The following is a 23,717-nucleotide window of genomic DNA, read 5'->3' on the forward strand; positions in this document are numbered from 1 at the left end:
AGCGCACTGTTTAAGACACGAATGAAGCCCTGCGCTCAAAGTCTATAATAACGCAGCAACAACAACAAGAGCGCACTGTTGACATTCCAATCAGCTGCCAGCACCGGCGGCAGCCCTGAAGGGCTAGCACTGAACTACTTATTTCGTTCGTTCGAAAATACGACCCTTTCTACGATGAAAATGTGTGTTTTTGTAAATGCAAATTATCAATCCTAATCAACCGCAATCACTGGAAAAGGTACCTTGCTAGCGAAACGGAAATGCCAAGTTTACCACCCGTTTTGGATACTGATTGATAAACTCAATGGCCTTTGGTTAATCGTGGAAAGATACCTTATCTGTATCGATTTTAACAATACGCTACGATATCTGTTTTCACGATACGAGCTTTTCAAGCTTTTTCGCTACATTTACGCACCAACCAACACAGGAGTGAAGCTTAATCTGAAAATATTTTCGAGGTTTTACTCCACTGATCGTGTTTAAGAAAACGGCATTCATCGTCCGAAAGAGTGAAATGGCGTTTTTGTCGGTTTGTGTATATATATTTTTTTTCTACAAAAGGCATAAAGATATAAACAGTTGACGGTAATTGCACACAGTTTAAAAGTCAGCCGCTCTGGTGGGACGGTCTGGTAAGCATCCTCTTAAGCACTGTTCCGTAATCACTAATCACGTCCCGTCTGTTTGTCGTGTTCCACAGTATCACAAAAAAAACCCGATGTCGGTCAGTTCCTGCCCCACCGCCCCCGTGGCCCGTGGCTACTCCTCGTAAGCTGGCGGGGCGCTGCACTGCTCTCCTAGAGTGGTGGCCAGTTTGTGGACGCCTCCCGAAATCGAATATGGCGTCGCCGAACCTGCCAGCGGGATCTTGCCGATGGTAATCGGTATGTTCAGCTTCATCCGCTTGGTGGACCTCTGCGGTTTCACCAAGATGGCCAGCTCGTACGAGACATGCACGATACTGCTGTGCGTTGTCTCGGTGGACGGTATCGGGTTGACGACGAAGTTCTCCACAAACCGTGCATCGTTTTCCCCCTGTATGGTGGGTATTTTGCGCACGGTCAGCACTTCGTACTGGACGTTGGTTTCCACGAGCGGAATCTGCGTCTGGCCGATCACACGCGTCTGGCTGATGAATTTCAGTAACTTTTGAAACTTAATCTCAATCTCACTGACCGCCACCGTGCTGGAGTTTTGGACAAACACCTCCAGCTCGATCGTTTCCCCGGGTGTATAGCCGGACTTGGGTGTGGTTGCCGAAACTATCAGAGGCCGCGAGCGGCAGAATCCGCAGTAGAACGTCATCATGCTCTCGGCCTTGGTCGGTATGCACAGGACTTCGTTGCTCTGGTTCAAATCGGCCAGGCACACCACGGTGAACGGTTTCTGGAAGTTGTGGTCAAACTTCCACGGACGCTCCAAGGTCACTTGCAGCAGATAGCGCACATGGCCGTATTTTCCCTCCATCGAGGTTGGCACCGTTGGAGGAATTTGAAAGTCGAACTTGTACCGCAGCGCACCGGAGGGCAGCTGTATTCCGGCACCATTTTCCGCCCCGGCGAGGTACAGTTTCTTCTTGATGAAGTCCTCGCGGCCCTTGAACTGTGCCTTCGTCTTTTTGTTTTTCGGCCCATCCGGTACCTTGGCCTCCCAGAACACGGCCGAAAACCCGGAAATATTAAGGCACACACCTGGTGGGGAGGGAGATATCGAAAACGAACCGTAAGATAAGCGGCCACGGAAGGACGGGCACATCGATCGATCCCAAAGCGGCCTTCGCCGCGTACTTACCTCGCACTTTCTTTATCTTGGTCAGCTGCAACTCGACGAAGCCGGCGACATGATCGCCGGCCGTGAAAATGCCGTTCGAATTGTTCTCGAATAGAATTTCGCACTTGACGTGCTTGGAGCTCTTTTCCTTGGGCATTTTGGCGTTTCCCGATTTCCCGGCGGCGGCACAACTGCGACTCCAACTGACTGACTGCGCAACTGCTGCGATGTTACTGAAATGTCCGCCACTTAGCCACTACCGTTCGATAAAGTGATAAGGTCGCGCGGCTTCGGCTTCGACAGTTGGGCACATTTATCTCCTCCCGGCCACGGCGGGGCCAGGGATAAAGGTTTTTTTCTACACACCACGGCACGGTGACTTAACGGTTTCGTACGGTTCCGCAGATAATGTAGGCCGCAGCGTACGGTACGTCAAATCGATGCTGAGATGCGCATCGGACCTCGATAATGCTGGCGGGGTCCACTTTTGCTCCATTACTCATCGCGCAGAACTTCGCCGTGGTTCGTGGCCGCGGCGCTCAACGATGATTAAGAAAAACCACTCATCACAGCCCTGTGGACACAACACAGTTTTTGGTGAACGTGAAAGTTCTCGGGATGCGGCACAGCAGACGGTGGAGTTTATTCAATCCGCGGACACGGCGCTCGGTCTAAAAGTAAAGTCCACCAGTCGGCCGAGAAGTAATGAACAAAGACGGCATACCACGGCACCAACCGCAAGACGCGCGGGGCACGTTCGGGGCGCAGATTGCGGGTCAACGATGGGGAAGGGTTAATTCGGTTGGGGCACCAGCGAAAGAGAGCGAAGAAACTAAAAATATGCGGCCGTCTTTTGCGTGCCGCAGCGAACTCTCTACTAACCCCCCAACTGGACGGGTGGCGCACGATCGCCCAGAGATCGCGTGTTTTGATTCGCGGCGCAGCGCTCAAGACCCATCACGCATACCATCACGGAGGGGTCGAGATTCCGCGCCCCGTCTTTTTGTTTCATCCATTCTCGCGCACCCGGAGGAGCGTATTATTTTTGTGTATTTCGTGGCCTCTGGTGGAGAATGTCTGTGTGCGTGCGTGTTTCTTGTCCGCGGCTGCATACACACGGCGCTAAGCTGGCCAGGAGTCGGAAATGCCGATTGCGGCAGGTCAGGACATCAGCGGCAAGGCATCGAGACGTCCCTTGTCAACCCCGCAAACGCGGGGTCGAGCATCCGAAAGCACGTTTTATTGAGTGGATACATTTTTAAAACATTTTACACTTAAAATGCGCACCAAATACCGCGCAAGCTAAGAAACCGCAAGTCCTCCGAGCGGTCATTCGTTCTCGTCGAAGTCGCGTGGAGTGTACGGTTGCGACCCTTTCTCAAACTCGTGCTCCACAGTTTCGTCGCTCGCCGGGCCGGATGGGTCGTCGTCGGGCGTGACGTCTGGCGCCACGAACGCCCGGGACGTGGATGGCTGCGGTTCTTCGCTCGGGTACGGTGGGGGAGGTACCTCCGGTGGTGCCACGTCCCTGGAATCGGTGCCATTAACCGACGGGCCCATTCCGAGGGCTTCTCGCTCCTTGGCCAGCATGTGCGTGGGGTAGAGGGTGGTGGGCAGCCCCACGGTACCGATGACGATCGGCAGCGTGAGGAGCAGCTTCTTGCGCGACCGCACCGGCCGGACAGTTATCGCCAGCTCGTAGCGGGTTTTGATGATGTTGCACCGCTCGTCATCGGACGGGACGGTCGATCCGATCAGGATGTTCTCCTCGAACACGGCATCGTTCCGGCGGGCCACCTTCGAGATGGTGCGCTCCTCTAGCACCGTGAACTCGTAAAACTCCTGAACGGCCGGCACCTGGCTGATGAAGGTGTCCACGCGCTGCAACTTGATGGTGATGTCGCGCACATCGACGCTGCTCTGGTTGTTCACGTGTACCGTCACCTCGATGACTTCCGCAGGAGCGTAGCCGGTGCGGGGCGTGCAGGCGGTGACGATCAGGGGCGCCGTGAGGCCAAAGTAGAACGTCTGCACCAGCTCGGCCTTGGTCGGCTTCAGCATGCGCTCCTCCGCCAGGCTCAGATCGGCGTGACTCTTCACAATGAACGGCATCTGGAAGACGTGATCGTACTTCCACGGTCGCTCCAGGGACACTTTCACCACGTAACGGACGTGGCCATACTTTCCCTCCTTCGAGGTCGGCACCGTGAGCGGGATGACGCAGAAGAACGGATACCGGTGCACGCCGGCCGCTACCTCCAGCGGGTTGCCCACGTCGGACCCCACGAAGTACGTGATGCTGCCGAAGTAGTCCTCGCGGCCGTTGAAGTTTGTTTTCTTGTTCTTCTTCTCCGTCTTCTCGGTGGTGCCCTTGACCCGGGCGCTCCAGGATGTCGATGCGAAGCCATTGATCCGTAGGGCTATTCCTGGCCGGAGACAACATTAAAACGGATTAGTATTGTTTGTGTTTTGCTCCTTCAAAATGAATCATGTTCCTTGGTGTCAGCGATAAATTAGGCTTTTGATTTATCACCACACACTTTCCTGATGAGTCACCTCACGAGGCGATTGATAAGGTCAGCTATTATGGTGATATGTTGTTGTAGGTCTAGGGAGCCACCGAATTACTTTTCAACTGCAGATAGCGCGAACAATTGGGAAGTGGTCAATGTTTATGATTCTTCCTTTCCCCATACGGTTCCATATCGTTGCGACGGCTGCGACGTAACGGCTAACGGTCGATTCGAATTCGGTTACGAAATAGCACATTTTGCGGCACCACAACAAATCTATCAACCGGTTCCGATCCGATTACTACTTTCCAGGCTACTAAACTTCAAGCACTGACGGTTGATGTCTGCCACTCTGGTTGTTGTCAGTTTGAATTTCTGGACTCGCAGCACCACTTACCTCTCACTTTCTTCGGTTTCTCCAACTGAATCTCGACGGTACCACTAACGGTGTCCCCGGCTCGGAAAATGCCCTGCGGGTTGTTATCAAACAGTACGTCACACTTGACGTGTTTCGAACGTTTGCTCTTTTTGCTATCCCTGCCCATGCTCCGTTCGATAGGCAAACGAAAGTGCTGCGTACGGATTTTGCGGGATCCTTGCGAACGTGACGATCCTACCACGATCCGGTCGACACAACGACTGATTCCACAAAAACTAGGTGATTGCACCGCGACATGGTTCGTCTGGAGCAGGTCCCGATAAGTGTGCCGGTGGCGGCCATGTAGAGGTTGGCAATGACCGCACAACTATTGAACTGTGCTGGTGTTATAGCCGAAAATAATTTCAGATAAGGTTTGGTTAAGATTAGCTCGTTATCAGATGACCGCAGGTAGGTAGGGGCTGCACTACGTTTGTGCAATAGCACCTGGCCTCGTGTTGGTGGCCGTATTGTGGATCGATGTTTCCATTAAGACAAACAAATTAGTGATTGTTTCTGCAAAGACTCCATTTTAAATCACATCGATAGGTGTAACACATGGGTCGATAAGTACAAAAGATCTTTCACCTGACCTCGCAACACGCTTCCTGACACTTGTGTCCGTACTCGCTAAGGAACCAACCGTAATCTAATTCATATATCCTTTTGTGGAATTATTGACCCATGTACTGCTACGCTGAGAAACATCGACGCCTTCCGGAAAGGGCGGTTGCTGCGTTTTTCCTTAACACATACTTTATTATGCATAACCTAGAGCGTTTCCTTTTTTACATAATCTTACATTAGCACATTAAAATACAGTAAACCACTTTGAACATCCATAGGGCTTGGCGGGATGAAAACGACCGACAGTACTCGACGGCGGACTCATCCGGCAGCAAAAAGAAAATGTGGTACACGAATCGTGGAACTGTGTGAAGGATCAAACGGTGTGAATCAAAAAGGTGTGAACTACGCCAAACATGTTCGTCGGAATGTTCGTTAGAAAATCAGCTCGCAGAACCGGTGCGCTGGAAACCGGGTGCTGGCACGGGTTATGACGATGACCTTCCGGAGATCCCGGTTACTGGCGGTAGTTCTTGTGCACCTCCGTCTTGATAGCGTACACGAACGACAGCACATCCTGGATAACCGGTTCCTTCTGGGTGCCGAGCGCACGGTTCATCTCGTCGATGCGAGCCCGGGTATCGGCATCGATCTTGTTCGAAACGCCTTCACGTGATCCAACGTGCTGGAAAGGGGGTGAAAGAACAGAGCACCCGGTTACTACCGTCCTTCTGTAGACGCCACGCTATTAGCCAACAGAGCATTGTCTCCTGCGCTTGCTGTGATAGGTTGGTAGCGACGTAGGGTTATGTAAATTTCACAATCGCTATGCTGTCACACCACCGGATAGACAGCAGTCGGCGATTGGGCGGAATCCTACCTTAGCTTCGAACTCCTTGAAGGTGCGATCGCGCTCCGCGCGGTACTTTTCAATTTCCTCCGTGGCCTCATCCTTGGCCTGCTTCAGACGACGTGCCTTGCCTGGAATAGTGGAGTAAAATTATTTTTCTCCTTTCTTTTGCTCGTTTTTCGACGCGTTCGATGGCCGGATTACGACATTTCTGCCGTGAAACGGTTTCCCCCCCATTTTGGGGAGTTCTGACAATGGCGAAGTGGTCATGTGACCGGTTGCCGTTTTCCTTCACGGTGGAGCTTACAGAGGCTCACGGCGAAACTTACGTTTGCGCGCTTCGCCCACCTTATCGGCGGCCTTCTTTTCCGCGGCCAGCAGCTGCTGGATGCCCTGGGTGTTGCTGGCCATCGTGTAGGAGGACTTTTTCCTGGCACCGTACTGAAACCGTCGAACTGAGGAAAACGAGAGCGCGCACTGCCCTGAAAACCGAGCGAACTGACCGTCTCGAAGTCACGAGCTGATTTGCAGTGATCAGCAGACCCGCAACCATATGACTGACATTTGTCCGAGCGAGTGCGATGGCGATTACCGTTCACTGCCGTGAGTCGGAGCGAGATAGCAGCTTTCGCAAGCTTTCGACCATCGGGTGAAACTTCATCGCTGTCTATGCTGGCGGGTTGATGGGTCCAGATTGACGGCGAGCAAAACAGCTGGAGACAAATTCTTCACTTTTTATGCAGTGGCTTACGAAGCGAAAAGTGTACCAACGCCTTTTTATTACTTTTAACGAATTGATTGACGATGAAGTCGCCAAATGGCAAAGGAAATTCAACCGGTCGATCGAACCTCCAACCATTGCGTGCAACAGCCGTCAGTTGCACACAATGTTGTTCCGGAAAGCTTTTGACGCCGGTTTTGTCATTTGAAAAAACCGTTACAACGATACGATGGGTTGCCGCATTTAGAGCATTTGCATTCTAACATCCTGTCACGTAAATAAGCCTACGGTCGAAATGCATCCGAAACAGCGCAAAAGAACGAGATTTCACAATTTAGAAAAAAATGTTTTTATTTAAACCGACTTACGCCACTTAACCCCGTACGATCAACAATTCACTTATGTTCTCCGACGTCCTTACCATGTCGTCTTACATTCGCTCTCTCATTTTCTCTCTATTGCTGTACAAATTAAACTAGTCGTTAAAAAAGACCTAAAGAAAGTTGAACCACCTTGCGCGCCATCCGGCTCGGGGGTCTCGGGATGGCCCAGGAAGGCCCGACAAAGGGCCCGTGGGCTGTGGGTCTCTTAGTAACTTGCTTGCCTATAGAATATGAAGTAGAAAAACAAGAGTTCATGTACAGGAAACGGAAGCCGTTGCAGTACCCGTCCTAGACCGTCACTCCACTGTTTCTGGGCTTCTCGGGGAACCTGTGTCTGCGACTTTTACCGGCGACGAGTGTTCGACTTACACGCTATTATGTATAACTATTTACAACATCCTGTGAATTGATTCTAGTGTTGCATTTGATCTCCGTGTGACGGGAATGCCGCCGTTTGTTGAGTAGTTTTTGAAGAGTAGAGTGTGATTGCAAAACCGAGCACACGGGTCCCCGGGGAGCCGGAGTTCGGTGCCTTGCGCGTACGTGGGTGCAGCACCCACTATGTACAGTAATAGATAATTGGATTAAATGCTACCCTAGAGTGTGTCCGTGTCTGCGTGTTTCTTTCACAATGTTAACCGAAAAAAGGCCGGCCGATGGCCGGTATTTGTTACCTTTTGCATGTATTCGGTTCAGAAAAGGATGGACACGTGGTCTGCTTCTGGTTTGTTTGTTGCCCACTATTGGTGGAAGTCGGACATGCACTTTCCTCTCGATAGGTATTACTCTTGTTATGCTGCTCTTATGTACAAAATTAGTCTAATCCTAACAACGGGTGACAAACGTGTGTGGAGATGTGTGTTTGCTTTGCGCCGGGTGTTTCACGTTTTGATTTTCGTCTCTTGCCGGTCGCCTAAGGGGATACACTCCTGCCGGTAGTGGTTTTGGTGATTTCTTTGCTTCGCTATGTTACTTGCTGAGTGCGTTTACGTTAATTTTACTTTACTCGTAAGGTGTCGAAGTTTGACAGGTCAGTTCTTTGCTCACTCACTCTTGGATTTGTGGAAAGTAAAACTTCTCGATAATGCAACCACCAGCCCCGCCAGCCAGCCAATATGTCTCCTAACAACACTCAGGAGCCTCAGTGTGCCTGCCATTTCGTCAAAACACTCGCGAACTCCGACCGTTGCAGCCCCGGTTTTCTTTTTGTTCGAGGACCTTCGCCGAGGCTGTGCAATGCTTTCGGGAGGATCAACAGAGCATAAAGCATAAAAAAGTGGGACCAACAAAGGAGAAAAGAGGCCAATCCCTCGCGGAATCGTGCTGTGGCCAATGGGTGCGCGCGTGAAAAGACCCGTTCATTGTATTTTATTGCAAAAACCCGGCTGCCACAGCAAACAAATCATTGACACGTACCAAATATGCTACACACAGAGACCGTCGAAGCAATTTATTTATGGAGAAACGAAAATACGCCCGGACCGGTGCAGGCTCGGCCGAATGCACCGCGTGAAGGCTCGGGCCTCGGCATGAATGTTTCAGCAACAGCAACTCCCGATGCACCTGAACGCTGCGCCTATGTAGTGCGTTGGGTTGGACCCTCGGCCAGGCCAGTGAAAAACGGCATTGGCAAAAATATGGAATTTTAGAGCCCGGAAAAATAACGGCTCCAACAGACACCGGCCCTCGCCGGGACAGGATGCTCCGGGAGCGGTCGGTGCGTTGTTTAAATTAATTATTAATTTTAATACACCCGAAACTGCGGAAGTCGATAAAATGGTGGAAAATATCGGCCGCTTTTTCGGGCCCCCCTCCGGAATATCCGAACATTAGCGCAATTATTATGGCCCGTTATGCTCCGCGATGGAGTGTCCAGCGGGGTTTTTTTTCTCTCGCTGTTGCCTTTGCTTTGCAATGAAGTTCTACTCCCGAAACTGATTCCCCTCGGAGGAAAACTCCGGCCCGGCCTAAAGGTGTGGAGTTTTTCGTTTTATTACGTCCCGGAAATTATGGCGCCACTTTTGCCGGCCCAACGCCGGCCACACGCATCGCATCGCAGTTGGGAGCGCGGCGGGCAGTGCGCCGGAATGATGGTACGTTGCAAAGGAGCGCCCCGGTGTTCGGGTGGAAAATGAAAATGTGTTTTCCGATACCACTGCGTTGATGGCCACTTACCGCCGGCCGAAGGGAGGCCTTCTTTGAGCGGAGTGCATTTGTGCGTTATTGCTTTGAATTTCGGTTCGCTTAAGTGTAATTAATCCTTTCCATTAGCATCGGTGCCATTAGGAGAACCGGATGCGGGCCACGAAGCGCTGAATACCGTTTGCCCGCAATTGTTGGATGAAAAAAACATAATATGGTAACTGGCATTACCGAGCGAAAGCTTACACTCGCGACTTAACATTGATGGAAGCCAATCAATTAATAGTTTTAGTAAAATATTCTTGGGCTGTTCAGAAAGTATCCGGAATTTTGAATTTCCGCCCGTTACGTATGTTCGATTTTCGATGTTTTTGTGGCGTGATGTTAGTAGTAATATCACTCACTTATGGTGACAACTTTGAGCCATTTTGAGTAATCAGTCAATTTTTGACAGCTATTTTGCTTGGACGTGTTTTGGCTCATCGTCCAAAAAAATGGATGGCAAAGAATCCGTTTCAAATTTTGTGTGAAAAACGAAATTAGGAGCGTGAAATTAGGAGCAAAGCAGCGTTTATCGGTGGTTCAAAATGTTCTCTGAGAAGGGGGCCGAGAAGATGTGAAGGATGAAGAGCCAAGTTCGGTCGAATGTGAGGGTTTTGCTTACAGTTTTCTTCGATTGCAGGGGCGTGGTGCATCAGGAGTTCTTGCCATAGGGTCAATCAGAACGGTCAATAAGGAATATTATCTGCAGGTTATACGCAGTTTGCGCGAAGCAATCCACCGGAAACGCCCGGATTTGCGGGCCGGAAAACCAAATTTGGCTGAGACTTTTTTTAAAGATACGATTGAGGAGATAAAGATGATATGGAGCTGAACAAGATGACAAAAAAGGATTTTTTAAGTACTTCAAGGATTGTAAAAAAACGTTGATATAAGCGTATAATATCTGATGGGGATTACTTTGAACGAAAGAGAATAGATATTCGTGTATAAATAAATAATTTTTGAAGAAACACAAAATTCCGGAAACTTTTCGAACCGACCACGCGGGGCTCTTTTCTCCCAAAAAATTAAGCTTTGTTCGAATAAAAACATCAAATATTCACCTTGTCAGTGTACAAAGGATTGAGCAAAATAAATGACTGTTGAAATAATAGTTTCAAAAGGCAGCGCCACATCGAGCCTCGGTGTCCCAGAGTGCAGCTCAGTGACATGCTACATAAACCTTCCATTAACCCAAAACAGGACAATCACCCAGACCGGCACGGAATCACCGTACATAACACGCTTCCCTTAATGCCTTGCTGCATCCATCACTGGCTACAGGCACGCGTTGAAAGATGCCAAACACCTTGAGCCTCGACCACCTCTAATCGGCCGCGATTAACCGGTACGCAGATAGCGAGTTACGCGAGCTGCCGTTGCACCCTTTTGTCGACCGCAATCGAATTGGTCAAGATTGACGGCAGTGTCTTGAGTTTCGATTTCTCGGACACTCCCGCTCGCCACTCGCTCACTCAATTAGTCGGCGGCGAATGGCGACCGGCCGGCCGGCCGGCCGACCGGTGGAATTAATTTGATCGATCGTTTCGGCTCCAGCTCGGCACCGGAGTTTGCAGGACGACCGCACCGAAACCGCGTCGGCTCCGAGATTGAACCTCCAATTTTGCTCTCGGCCTCCCACTACGTCAGTATTGATCAGCACGGGTTCATGCCCAGGCGATCATCTGCCACCAATCTTGCCAAATTCGTCTCCGACGTCATGAGCTGCCTTGATAAAGGCCGGCAAATGGACTGCATCTACACCGACCTCAAGGCAGCCTTCGACAGAGTATCTCACGAGCTACTGCTCGCCAAACTTGACAAACTAGGCTTAAATAACAACATACTTCGCTGGCTTAGGTCGTACCTGATTGGCAGAACCTACCGAGTCGCGGTCGGCGATGCACTGTCCGAGCCGTTCGTTTGCACCTCAGGGGTGCCCCAGGGTAGTACCCTCGGCCCTCTTCTGTTCCTTCTCTTCGTCAACGATGTCGTGAATGTGCTACCAACTAACTGTTATTTATTATATGCCGATGATATCAAGCTGTTTTTGCCTGTTGCTACCATTGACGATTGCATCCGTCTCCAAGGCGCTCTCTCTTCTCTGTGCGAGTGGTGCGACAGGAACGAGTTGCTGCTGTGTCCCGACAAATGTAATGTTCTGTCCTTCTCTCGCATCTCACAGCCGATAACACACGACTACTACGCGGGGGACACTCTCCTAAGACGCGCGCTTGCAATCAAGGACTTAGGTGTTATACTCGACGCCAAACTATCATTCACCGATCACTACGAGGACATCATCAAACGGGCCAATCGTACTTTAGGTCTATTGTTTAAAATGACTGAAGAATTTGACGACCCCATGTGCGTGAAGGCTCTGTACTGTTCCCTCGTCCGATCTACACTAGAATCGAACGCTATCGTCTGGTCTCCCTATCAGTCGAGCTGGTCGATCAGAATGGAGGCAATCCAGCGTAAACTAACACGCTTCGCGGTGAGGAAGCTGCCGTGGATTAGCTACAACAACACGCCTGACTACAACGTTCGCTGCCTCCTCCTAGGACTTGAATCCCTTCAAAACCGTCGACGAAACCACCAGGCGATCTTTGTTGCGAAGTTGCTCTTGGGTGGCATTGACGCACCAGCACTCCTTGAAAGGATTAGTTTGAGTGTTCCCCGACATGCAGCTCGTCACCGTCAACCCTTGTCGATCCAGCGCTCATCGCACCAATACGCCAGCCACGAGCCCATGGCTGCTATGTCTCGATGTTTTAACTCTGTGGCGTCACTTTTTGACTTCAATCTACCTGTGATCGACTTCAGGGAGCGCCTGAGATTCGCTTAGTCTTATGTTCTTGTGCGCCCGTGCGCATATTGCTTTGTATAATCCCTGCTCATCTAGCCGAGGCCGGCCAATGAGTTAATCAATAAAACAAACAAACAAACAAACAAACAAACCTCGGCCACCGGTCCTGTTCCGAGTGGGCGCGCGATTATAAATGGGCGCAAATTAATTTGGGTTTGATTTAACGGGGCGCGCGCTGTGCGAAGGCTGCCTCGAACGGAGGTACTCGAATCGGTCTCGGGTGGCTCCAAGTCCATTGTGATCGAACGGCACGAGGCAAACGAAAGGACTAAACACTCCGAAATTCGGGAACACGAATTGGCGAGTGTTCCGAGTGGGGCCAGTGGGCTTCACTGTTGGCGGCACAGTTTTGAGCATTGGGGAAGGCCAGGACTCCAGGCGCTTGTGTGCGTTGCGCTTCATCGTGGCGATGTCTCGGGCCCGGAAGGCCACGCGTGTCGGTGCGGGGCGCGTTAGACGCAGCTTTCCTGCTGCGAAAAGGCCAGCGGCGTCCGGACCGTCACGATTTCCCGCAGATACTGCTTGCTGTTGCTATGGCTGGGCGGTTGCAGCGACGGCGACTGCAGGAGTGGCGCTGGCGCAGGCTGCAGTTGTTGCTGCAGCTGCAGCAGCGCCGCCGTGGTTGGCGTGTGGGGCGTGTGCTGCTGGTGGTGGTGATGGTGGTGCTGCGGGGTACCGTCCGGCTGTTGCAGCTGCAGCGTCAGCGGGGACTGGCTGGGGAGAGGCTGGCGCTGGTGGTGCGACTGCGAGTGCTGCGAGACGGGTGATATGAGCGGGAAGGAGCTGGCCGCCCTGGGCACGCCGGCCGCGGCCCCGGGCGGCGCTCCCCCCTTGAAGGAGCCCCCGTGGTCTATCTGGGCGTAGATCGTCGGCTCGTCGAAGTAGTTGTACGCCGGCGGTGGCGGCAGCTTGTTGAGATGGTTGTTCAGGTGCGTCGTTTTGTTGCTGCTGTCCTCGTGCGACGCTGGGATGGCCAGGGCTAGTTCCGCGTAGTGCACTTCATTAGCTGGCTGCAACGGTGCGAGGAAAGAGTTGGTCAGTTTCGAGCGTGTCAAGCGATCGACACTAAGGCTGCAAGCTCCACTCCGTTCCACGGCGAAGCGAATCGTGCGCCAGGTGGACCGTTGCTTTCATTTACTTACTTAAGGTTGTGTGTGTGGGGGGGGGGGTGGGGTGGTAAGGGAACCATGATAGGGCAGATAGGCTTCTCCAGACCCCTGGAGACACTTGACGAACGCTCCTCATACAAAAAGCACACTCAATATCGCGCGCTCCGAGTTCTTGATTGGCAAAAGTTGTAATGAAGCCCCAAAAGTCGGACCGTCGCCGGCGCGGGACTTAATTTGTTCGAGATGACGCACCACGTTTTCTCGGACTCACCCAAAGCTCTGCCAACGGTCGGCGAGAGATGGAAACTTTATTGAACTCGCTTAACTACTTTCACACTTTTAATTTGCACCGAACACGGCACCGTCGTCAGCGGAGCTGGTTTCAAAATCTATTGCCACATCCGTCCAAATGACACCGGAAAGCGGCAGCCGAGGGTTCTCCCTATCTCGAACCCGAAAAACAGCTCAATCATAGTTCGTGGTTTGTTGGCTCGAGTCCCAACGGCTGCGCTCGGGCTAATTTATTTTCGATGTTTCAAATTAATCCTCCGAGCCGGCCACTACCTGGATGCTGTGGCTGCTGCTGTCACCGTGGGAAGCCGGGTTTTTCAGGATGCTTCCGGCTTCCGGGGGCGCGCGCGCGCGAAACCGGAAGCCAACTCGCCGAAAGAGGTGCCGTCGACAAGTGGACGCTCCAAAGTGGCAAACGGCACCGGGCGCCACGTTTATATGGCTTTTTGATTGGATTGATGACTTGCTGTTTGTGGGACATTTATTTTCGAACGGCGCCACCGTCGTCGACGACATCGCCGTTACCTGCTTAGTTGGCAATTTTCGGTCGAAGCGCGTCCGAACGCGCGGCCAAACCAAACATTGTGGACCGGACGAGAGGTGACGGACTCGCGTGACAGATCGGCCGTGATTCGTTACTTTCGCCCCTTCTTCTCTGTGCGTGGCACCGAGTGGCCCAAACCTAGGGCAGGACCTACGGGCTAGGGTTAGGTAAATATTGCCACAATCTCTCTGAGTGGGCGGGCTCGGGGCGCCGACAGCCAGCCCGCCAGCCGTCGTCGTGATAAGCGGAATGAAAGATTGCCAGCTGAAGTAACACAACTGGCCCGGCATCGTCTGCCCAACGATGGCCCCGGGAGGTCCATCGAGAAGTGCATAAAAGTGGGGTCTCTGCCGGAATGCAGCCTTTCGAATGCCGGACGTCACTCGGGTGCCCCCCCCGGGCAGGATTGCTGCTTTTCCTCGTTGGGAGGGCCCGCTTTGTTTTTCCAGTTCGCCGCGCGGTTCGCGGGGCCTCGTCGGGTCCGGACGCCAAGCACCAAACCGCAACGAGTTCGCGTGTGCGTTCGTGCGTGAATTGCGAGCCCCGTGTGTTTGGGACGCCCGGCATCGCAACCGGGTCGTGCATTCGAAATGCACCGACCAACGCCGACAGGACACCGCCGATGGCTCGCGTTGCATAGTGTGCCGGGCGTCTGACGTGAGCCGTGATTTGTGATCTGGGCCGCGGGTGGCTTTCCGACGGCCTAGAGACACACACTATGCCCGGAATGTGTGTCCCCGCTTAACATTGTTTAACCGACAGTCGGTCGGTCGGTCGGTGCAGGAATGCAAGGTATTTACTTTCCGCAACAACATGCAGAGCCTTGGGACGAGGCCGCCATCGAAAGGAATTCCAAATGCTTTCGAATCAAATCTGTCTCATTACGGATGTTCGTAGCGTGCGTGCACTTCAACCGGGCACCAAGTTGCTATCCGTGCGGCATTCTGCTGAAAGTCAGCGTTACAAGTTGGGGGCTGGATTGGAGAGGGTTTAGATAAGAACTGGTACTGGCACATCAAACGGAGAACGGGGAATGATCACAATTCTTGTCACCGGAAGCGATTCTCAACTTTTTCTGAAGAATGCCGACGATTTTTGTAGAAATTTTTCTTCTCATTAGTCCATATCCTGAAGCTCACTGGAACTGGTCGAACATTAATGTCTTAAGAAGTCTCTTAGGGGATCTGTTGTTTCATACCTGTAGACTCTTATACACTAGGCCTACGTATACACTACAATATCTAGTTTTAAGCTACTACTTTCTCGCATCTTTCAGCTAATTCCTAGATTTCTTGTCGATAGACTTCTTATCTTTAGCGATCCAATCAGAGATCTTTTTTTCAATACTTCCATAAGAAATGAACTGCTGTGCTGCCAAATCGTTACTCATGCAACGGAACAAGTAGTAATCCGAAGTCCGTTTATCCCATTCTGGTCGTTTTATGGCCAAAGCATGTTTCAAACGCATTAATTCTTTTCGATATTGTTATCCAGGAGAAATTTAATTAGATTGTACAGGCTCATAGTACACCACACCTTTCATTTCCCACCATATGCACAGCATAACTTTTCGCTTTGGTTGCAATGGACCTGACCTGGTTGACTAGGTCGTACCCAGTGCCTTTAGGTTTAGAATTCTCGTAATAAATTCACTTTTCATCATCAGTGACGATTCGCTACAAGAACCGCTGTTTGCTCTCGTGCCAGCAGTAATTCGCAAATGGTTTTCCTTCTTTCAATGTCTCTTCTGTTCTGAAGTAGTCGTCCTATGGCAAACGTTTCTGGCACCACAATTTGGTAGTTGATTGAATAGGTTTTAAATTGATAGCATCCTGATCAAAGGATCGGTTAGAGTCAATTTGTAGAAGGAAAAGATGCTGGCGGCGGTTCGAGCGGCCCTTCGGTGTTTAGAGTATTCTTAATCGACCTGAAACCTTTTGCTTTGTCATTGAAATCCTTTACAAATTGCTCCCGAACCGAAAAAAAATCAATCAAGGACCATCCTAAAAAAACTATGGATTGATTGTCAATGATCCGTACTTTTATCCTACCCCTAGCTTCTGTTTTGAAATGCCGATCCGTCGGATCATTGTCCCGACAATTACGGCCGGCCTTGAAACTGGAATCGAAACTGTGACAAAACGTACTTCAAAAATAAAACTAGTCGATCGATGGCAATCTGGTAATGAAAAACGGCAGACTGCTCGTGTGTCGATGTAGAACGTTCCTAATGAAAGGAAAAAAACAATTAAAAGTTAGTTCTTAAAACCCAACTTGCTTGAACCCACGGCATGAAGTCGATTGCACCAAACGAACGCTTTTAAAATTGAGTCACTCCGTTGGCCATCCGTGCCATCGTCTCCCGATTGGCGCAGTTCTGTAACGCGAGGTTGCATTCGATTCGTGGAAAAACTGAACCGGACGATGGAAAGTATGGAAAATACTCCAACCAGGAAGCCGGTTCCGTACTCGAACAGGGACTTGCAAGTTGGGCACCGACTTCTTGTGGCACCGACTTCTTTTAGGCACTGCCAAGAAGTCCACTAGCCGAACGTGTTCCTTTTTATCCTCGCAATCCACCAATGCCAGATCCAGAGCATTGGGATGTCTGTGTTTTCGCTCCAACAAGTCCATTGATGGCGGACATAGCGGACGCCTTCTGCACCGATGCGGAGGACAGACTTTTTTGGGGCCCGGAACTGTGGCTGTGGCGGCCCGATGGTGCAGAAAATTTGATGAGCAACAAATCGATGGGGAAGTGTGCGCCGGTGATGATGAAGCCTCCTGGCGCAGGTCCCAGCCGGGGCAACCGTGTCAAAAGCATGTGCCACCCGGGGATTGCCCGGTGAAGGGACGTGGGGACCACACGCCGTCCCCCTGAGGGCGACACATTGTGCGATCTCATTTAAAAAATAACGTTATCCAACTGGGTCATCTTGTTATGCTCATTTCCGCTTCCATCTTGTGGCTACTTTTTGCCACGTGCAGGACGTGCAGCCGAGGGTTTCGTCTTCGGTCGGTGTTTTCTGCAGCACAGCGGGAGGGTTTGATCCGTCCGACCGGACCGGTGCTCCTTGAACTTCCATACGAGTCCTGGCCAGCCAGCCAGTCTGTCAGAGATTGTGGAGTTACGTTCTGCTCGGTTGAGTTCGACTAGCCCGACCCGGCCTCCAGGTAAGGGCCTGTGGGTGTCCTTCTCATCCTTTCTTATCGCATCTTCGGGCCAGCCCCCCTGCGGGGCGATCATCAGTCAGTTGAGTGTCGTGCAAGCGAACGAATCCTCCGGCTTCGGTCTTCGGGGCATCGGTGCACTCCTCAAACAAACAGACAGCCGGAATGGTGGCAAAAAAGTGAGTCATACAAACGAGTAAATGGAGTGAATTGATGCGGAGAAAAGAAGCTGAAAAAGTGACTCGCTTTTTCCGGTGCCCTTTGGCTCTCCGGGCCGACCGAGTTGACGACGGCCACCGTGTCCTGTCATCCGCGCCCGCCAACTGCAACTGCAACGGTCGTCACGTAGGGCGGGCATCCGTAGGTGTTTGCATTTTTACTCAGCTTATGAATTTGTAGTGTGCTTGACCCGCTGCCCGGTGCCCGAAGCTCAACAGTCACCATTTCTTTTTTTTCCTAGGCCACCTGTCTTGGCCCGAGTCAGCGTGGAGCCGTCTGAAGAGTCTTGACGTTTTGTGTGACGAGAAAAAGAGAGTGTAGATTCCGCCAGGTTCAGTACTATAGAGTGCACCGAAACAAGTGCCCTTCGTTGTAGGGGGAACTGGCCTTTTTAATTGTACGTAACGATTGTTACTAACCACTCACGCTCACACATTTGAAATGAGAATCCTTCGCCAACACGCTTCCAGCCACCAGCACCAGGACAACCAGATTGATGAGCCCCGGACACAGGCAGGGCCGTGGTCAGTGGTCGAGACCACCGGGTTATGGGCCGACCGATTGGCCGATGTCGGGAATGGTACCACCGGGACCGATAGTTGTAACACTCCCGGGCCAGCTATCGTTCGATAAATAACCGAACTCCAGGGGATGCTGTACAGTGCCGGTGGTCAGTTAGGGTCCCGGGGGCGACCCACTGACAGTGCACTCGTCCGGGACTCCATTTTAAAATTATCTCACACCGGAGGGACCACCAAAGTGGCAACCAATGGCTTTATCGGGGAGGTGCCGGGGTTATCTTTCCGGTTCGGTAGTTCCAGTGGTTCGCGGAAATAATTGGGTCTGTGTCCGAGCCAACCACGGACTGACCACCGATGCGAGGACCATCAGCGCAATTCAACGCCGGCCTTGCCTTGCCTTGCCGATGAAAAATCGTCTGCCCAGGCACTCAGGTACTCGGGATTCCCTATCGTCGTCCGTGGCCGGTTCCGTGTTGTTGTGGCTCGCAAACGGTCGAGGGATTCGTGCCAAAAAAAAAAAACCGAGAACGGAAAACTTACACCAAACCCACGTGGCCGTGTGGTCCGAGATTCACGGTGCGGGAATCGGGAACGATTATTGCCGCGAGCGGCCATCTTGTGCGTCCAGTCCGCATATCCGGGCCGAACGTACGGTGCCACGAGGGTAACGGCATATAATCAGCAATTGACATTTGGGCTGCGTCGGGGTTGACCGGTGGTGGGCCTCGGGTTAAGCAATGGCGACAGCCATGGCACGGTCATAAACTGCCATAACGGCAGAATGAAGTGTCACCATTTTCGGGTGCAACGAGCCGGGCGATAGCGGTGATTACGCGGAGTAGGCCACGTTTGACTGGGCTTTTGGGCCATGCTGGGCTGAATTTGGGCGTTTTCTCTCTCTGGTTTCGTTTGTGACACTTTTTGCACTACTTCGAGTAGCTCTGCTCTCTGTGGGAACCATTCTGGTCTGCTGCTCGACCGAAGTTTAGGTTGCTTTTGAGGGCGATCCAACCAACTTCCGGTGAGTTGTTTCAAAAGTAAATCTCAAGTTACTACGTGGCACAAGGTGTAACCGGAAACCTCACCATGCGTCGGAATTTTTCACTGAAAGCCTCGCTAGATGCTGGGGTTAGGTGAATGACAGGTGGCCGCTTTTTTCCTGCAAAGGTCCGTGAGTGGGAAACCACCACCACCCGATGGCAACCCCAGTTTCCGCCACGCACTACAATATTCATTTTCTCTCACTAGCTCGACGTGCAAGTCAACCACAACCACCTCTAATACCTCGTCGTCCAGTGGATAGCTGGAGCAGTGACGCACGTTGACGGCAAAAAGACGCAAACGATACGATCTGCGGTTGCTCATTACAAATGAACATCTTAAAAACGCATTCATCAAACACGGCCCAGTACCCGGACCCTGGAAGTGCCGCAGTGCTCGGGCGCCGGGTTCGCACCCGGATCGCACTTCCAAATGGAAATGTGTTGCCATGATTAATCTCCTAGCCCGTTGACCACATCGGCCCTCGGGGTGGAAGAAGAAAAAGTCTCGTTCAGTTCCAGAGCTGAAAAGAGCGAGACGTGAGATTTGTGTGCCCATTGGTCCATGCCCCGGCTCGGCATCGACAGCATCGTGACCAGTCGTAGGTAGGTCTAAAGGGCGTCCTTCAGCCATCTCGTGCCTCCGGGGGTGTCCTAGGGAAATTGTCACAAAAGGACCCTACGCAAGGCTGAATGAGTGGCCGATGCAGGCTTTCCACACCCCAGGGGAAACCAACCCTGATCTCGGAGCCTTCCTGCTGCGTGTGGAAAACAAATGTTGCAGCTGGATACGTACGGCGGAGTCAAGTGTAGTGCTCCGGGTTTGAGTTAATATTGACATCGTTTACGCACACACACCCACACAGGTGGCCTAGTCATGCGTGTAACGGAGGACAAACCAGAAGATGCATTCTCATTAAGAATTCTCGGCGATGTTATCATGTTAGGGTTCGCCCGCTAACCTAGTGCAGCTTCCATGCGTTCGCTCCATGCGGGACCATTAAAGTTGTACACATATCAGGTTGGTCAATGAGTCGTAAGACTATGGCTTTAGGCACTCGGTTCACGGGAAGAACCCTGGCGAAAGAATGCAAAGAACCCACAGGACTTATGAATTTCTTACAAACTATTACAAAATGTTAGTCGAGTACCATACTAATCTCTGGAGCAAAGTGTAACTATCAATCGGCCGACGGGCCTGGGCCAGCAAAATTGGTCCAATTGGATTGGAAGTAATGGTAATTCGCACATCACCCGTTTATGCGGCTTCACTCACAGCTCACAGAGAACGACGCCAACTGAACAGGGTTTCCAGCAATTTTCCCAGTAGACCACAGTAGGCTAGTTTCTCTGTTTGCTTCATCCCGTTCCGATTTCCGTAGCTTAAAGACACCACCAGACAGGGAGAGACACACAGGCAGGAGTAAGTAAAAGAAAGCAAACCACTCGCAGCTGCATCGTTGAGAAGAAGGACTCAAAGCATGCTCTGATGAGCTGTTGACGACATCGTTCGTCCTGTCGATTGTTCATCATGTTACGGGTGTGTTTTGTGCTGCGCGTATGTATGTATGCGTGTACGGCACCACAGGGAGTTTCGCCGTAGATCCACCCGTTCTTTGGGGCGGAGGGGGGGGGGGGGGGGGGGATCCGGATGTTCGTGTCTGTTTGCGTGTGTGTTGGTGATGATGTTGATGAGGCGCTCTATATGCACAGGCCCGCTGCTTTCGCCTGTTTTCCCGGTGAGCCTTGCCTAGAAAGCGTAATGAAATGATGAACCTACCCCGGTTAGGTACGTTTTCCGGCTATCGTCTAATATCGTCCTGCCGATAATGTCATGCTTGCTGTTGCATAATGAATTATGCAGCGCCGTAGGAGTCTGATTTGCTGATATTAATTTGTAATCGGGATCTGGAAAATGTCAAACGGAGAGAGAGAGAGAGAGATAGAGAAAGAGAGAGGGAAAGGCGGAGAGAAACTGTGTGAAACCAGGCGTGACAGAGAGAGAAAGAGAGAGAGATCATGGAACGCGACGCGAGTGGCACCGCGGTGCCAGTCCTGATTACCGATGCTCGCGCAACCGATTCGGAACCTAGGAACACATCCGGAAGTCCGGGGGCGCAAAAAAAAGGTCAAACAAAAGCACAAACGGCCGAAAGCTAAGCGCAAAAGCGACAATGAAGGGGCACACGGACGGAAAGAAGCAAAAGGTAAATGGCACCGCAGCAAAGGATCCGCGAGTGGGCGGCTGCCAATTCTCCGCTCACTTTGCCAATCCCGGCCGGAATGGAATAATTAGCATGACAAAGGGCACCGAGCGCGCGTCCGCGTTCCCGCGCGTGGAACGGATTAATGGGATGCGTTTGACTTTTGCTTCCTTGGGTAGTTGGTCCGCGCGAATGTCGGACGTCGTCGACTCCATCGTCGTCTCCGGTAATGGGAAATGGGACAAAGCGGCCCCACGACGGGCCAACATTGAGTGCTAGGTGGTAGAAGTGTATGCTTGTAACGTGTAACAGGGGGCTAGGTGAGTGAGAGAGAGAAAGAGAGGTCCATTGTAACGGGCCAGAAACGGGCCGCTTACCCTCGTTCGACGGGACCACGTCGGGGTTCTTCTCGTCGTACATGTCTTCCGACTGGCTGAGCGGTAATGAGATTTTCTCCTTAATTGGCAGATTACCGGGCCGCTTGCCGAGCCCGCCGGGCCCCTTCGGCCCGCCGCAGCTGCTGGTCAGCTGCTTGGCCTGCGTCGACCGGAGCTTGAAGGCGGCGGCCACCGCGATTATTATGCAGATTATCATCGTTAAAATGCCAATAAATATTCCGATCGATACGATCGGCGTTAGCTCGAATTCCGTGTGTGACCCTGTGAAAACAGAGAGAGAGAGAGAGAGAGGGAAAAGAGAAAGGTTGATTAAAAACATGGCGCGCGGTTGAATCCGAATCGAGGACAAAAAATCGGGCCCGGCGTAATCGAAGAGAAATGTTCGGGGCATGCCATCCGACGGTCCACACTTCGATGACTCGATGACACCGACGCTGATGTTGCTGTTGCTGTTGGCGTTTTTCGCCATCGCCCCACCCTACTCGTCGGAAAACTCGTCGGAAAAACAGACATCGAAATGTTTATTATACTGGTCCCCAGGATCCCCAGTGGGCCGCACCACACTCGCTTCCCTTGGTGTGTGGTGGTGTGTATTTTACGCACCCATTCGGGTGAGAAATTGGGTGTTATTTTTCGCAACTCCCGATCGCGGTGGCCGCCGATGTTTTGAGACTAATTTTCAACTCCGGCATGGTGATGCTCTGTTTTAAGCTTCTTTGGCACACTGTTCTGATGTTCTGTTCAATGTTCTTTGTTCGGGCACACCTGAAAACAATTAAACTGTAAGCTTGGCAAAGAAATTAAAAATAAACCAATCGATTGTATTGCTGCATCCAATCAGTGCCCTTTTAATTATCAATGGCCCATAACTTGGAATAGCCCAAAACCCGATCCGGACTGATTATTATCAGACGCACCACGTTATCGCACTACGCATTATTACGGCTACCATTATTCATAACCATCGGGTTAAAGGGGAAATCACTGGGAAAAGAACTTTCCCGGGGCCAATGAAACTCAGCCCCCGAATCGGACCGGCTCCCTCCACCAGGGGGGAAAAAGGGAACCCAGTCCTTATCGGACAATTTATTTGCGTTCGTTCAATACGAAGAACGAAGAAACAGAACCAAACAATACAGGGAACAAAAAAACGGGAACGAATTTGCATCTCGTTTGTCCTTCGGGGCGCAGCTCCCGGAAACAGTTCCCGGTTGCCAAAGCGGGGCCATTTAGCCCTCAGCTGGAAGTAAAAAAAATGGAGTGTGACACACCAACAAAAACCGCGTGCCAGAACCCTGGCGAGAGCTTTCCGCGTGAAAACCTGCGTGCACATAGATCATCTCCAAGAATTATGCAGAACAAACGCGAAGCGAACGAAATACACCGATAAATTAAATGGGCTCTCCACGTCCATGTCCACGTTTTTGTCTATCAAGTCCCGGATTCGCATGCACCAACCAAAAAAAAAAAGAATCAGAAAATATTGGAAAAAGGATCGAACGGAATGGAAAATCGGCTCGTGACCGACGGCGCAAACTGTTTCCCTCGCGCTGGCTGGGAGAAAATTGGTAATCGGAGTAATTGCGTTACGTTCAAATTCATTCCGGAACGCGGCGGCGGCGTGCGTGGCGGGCCTGGCCGGGAAACCAGTTCTTTGACGCTCCCTCGCTCATTTGCATGCCCTTTGCTGGCTGGCTGGTGCCCGTAATTGTTTATGTGTATTTATTTATTAAATAAATCTGATAAATTAAATTAAATGCCGATAAGCCGCCACCGGCAGCAGGCACAGGGCGGGTCGGTGCGCTTCACCATCGAAAGGGGTTTTAGAGGCCACCGATTTTTCACGCATTTTCCTTTCACGTTCGATCCTTAGCATTTTTTCTTGTGAGTGCCGTTGCAGAGACCAAGGCCAGCGCAAGCCACGAATTCTATCCAGTCATGA

At 51.6% G+C, this 23,717-nt stretch overlaps 4 protein-coding genes across 4 annotated transcripts in view; all 4 read right to left on the minus strand.

Annotated features, from left to right (window-relative positions):
* Positions 1-553: 553 nt before the first annotated feature.
* On the minus strand, positions 554-2,312 carry LOC131211116 (arrestin domain-containing protein 3-like). Its single transcript, XM_058204469.1, has 2 exons — positions 1,795-2,312; positions 554-1,694 (listed from the first exon to the last, which is right to left on the minus strand). The coding sequence occupies exons 1-2, from the start codon at positions 1,928-1,930 to the stop codon at positions 763-765; spliced, it is 1,068 nt and encodes a 355-aa protein (XP_058060452.1). The 5' UTR covers positions 1,931-2,312; the 3' UTR covers positions 554-762.
* A 790-nt stretch (positions 2,313-3,102) lies between these two features.
* LOC131211114 (arrestin domain-containing protein 17-like) lies at positions 3,103-4,831 on the minus strand. Its single transcript, XM_058204467.1, has 2 exons — positions 4,684-4,831; positions 3,103-4,199 (listed from the first exon to the last, which is right to left on the minus strand). Exons 1-2 carry the CDS (start codon positions 4,829-4,831, stop codon positions 3,103-3,105), a joined length of 1,245 nt encoding a protein of 414 aa, XP_058060450.1.
* Positions 4,832-5,776: 945 nt separating this feature from the next.
* On the minus strand, positions 5,777-6,646 carry LOC131211123 (V-type proton ATPase subunit G). Its single transcript, XM_058204478.1, has 3 exons — positions 6,451-6,646; positions 6,152-6,252; positions 5,777-5,956 (listed from the first exon to the last, which is right to left on the minus strand). The coding sequence occupies exons 1-3, from the start codon at positions 6,530-6,532 to the stop codon at positions 5,789-5,791; spliced, it is 351 nt and encodes a 116-aa protein (XP_058060461.1). The 5' UTR covers positions 6,533-6,646; the 3' UTR covers positions 5,777-5,788.
* Positions 6,647-12,730: 6,084 nt separating this feature from the next.
* The window catches only part of LOC131207283 (hemicentin-1), a 104,647-nt gene continuing 93,660 nt past the window's right edge, over positions 12,731-23,717 (minus strand). Inside the window, exons 14-16 of the mRNA XM_058199895.1 lie at positions 21,755-22,036; positions 20,954-21,081; positions 12,731-13,288 (exon numbers count right to left, since the gene is read on the minus strand). Of these exons, the coding sequence (XP_058055878.1) occupies positions 12,731-13,288; positions 20,954-21,081; positions 21,755-22,036 (968 nt within the window). The remainder of the gene's footprint in view (positions 13,289-20,953; positions 21,082-21,754; positions 22,037-23,717) is intronic.

The sequence above is a fragment of the Anopheles bellator genome, chromosome 2, assembly GCF_943735745.2.
Source record: "Anopheles bellator chromosome 2, idAnoBellAS_SP24_06.2, whole genome shotgun sequence".
Classification (NCBI taxonomy): Eukaryota; Metazoa; Arthropoda; class Insecta; order Diptera; family Culicidae; genus Anopheles; species Anopheles bellator.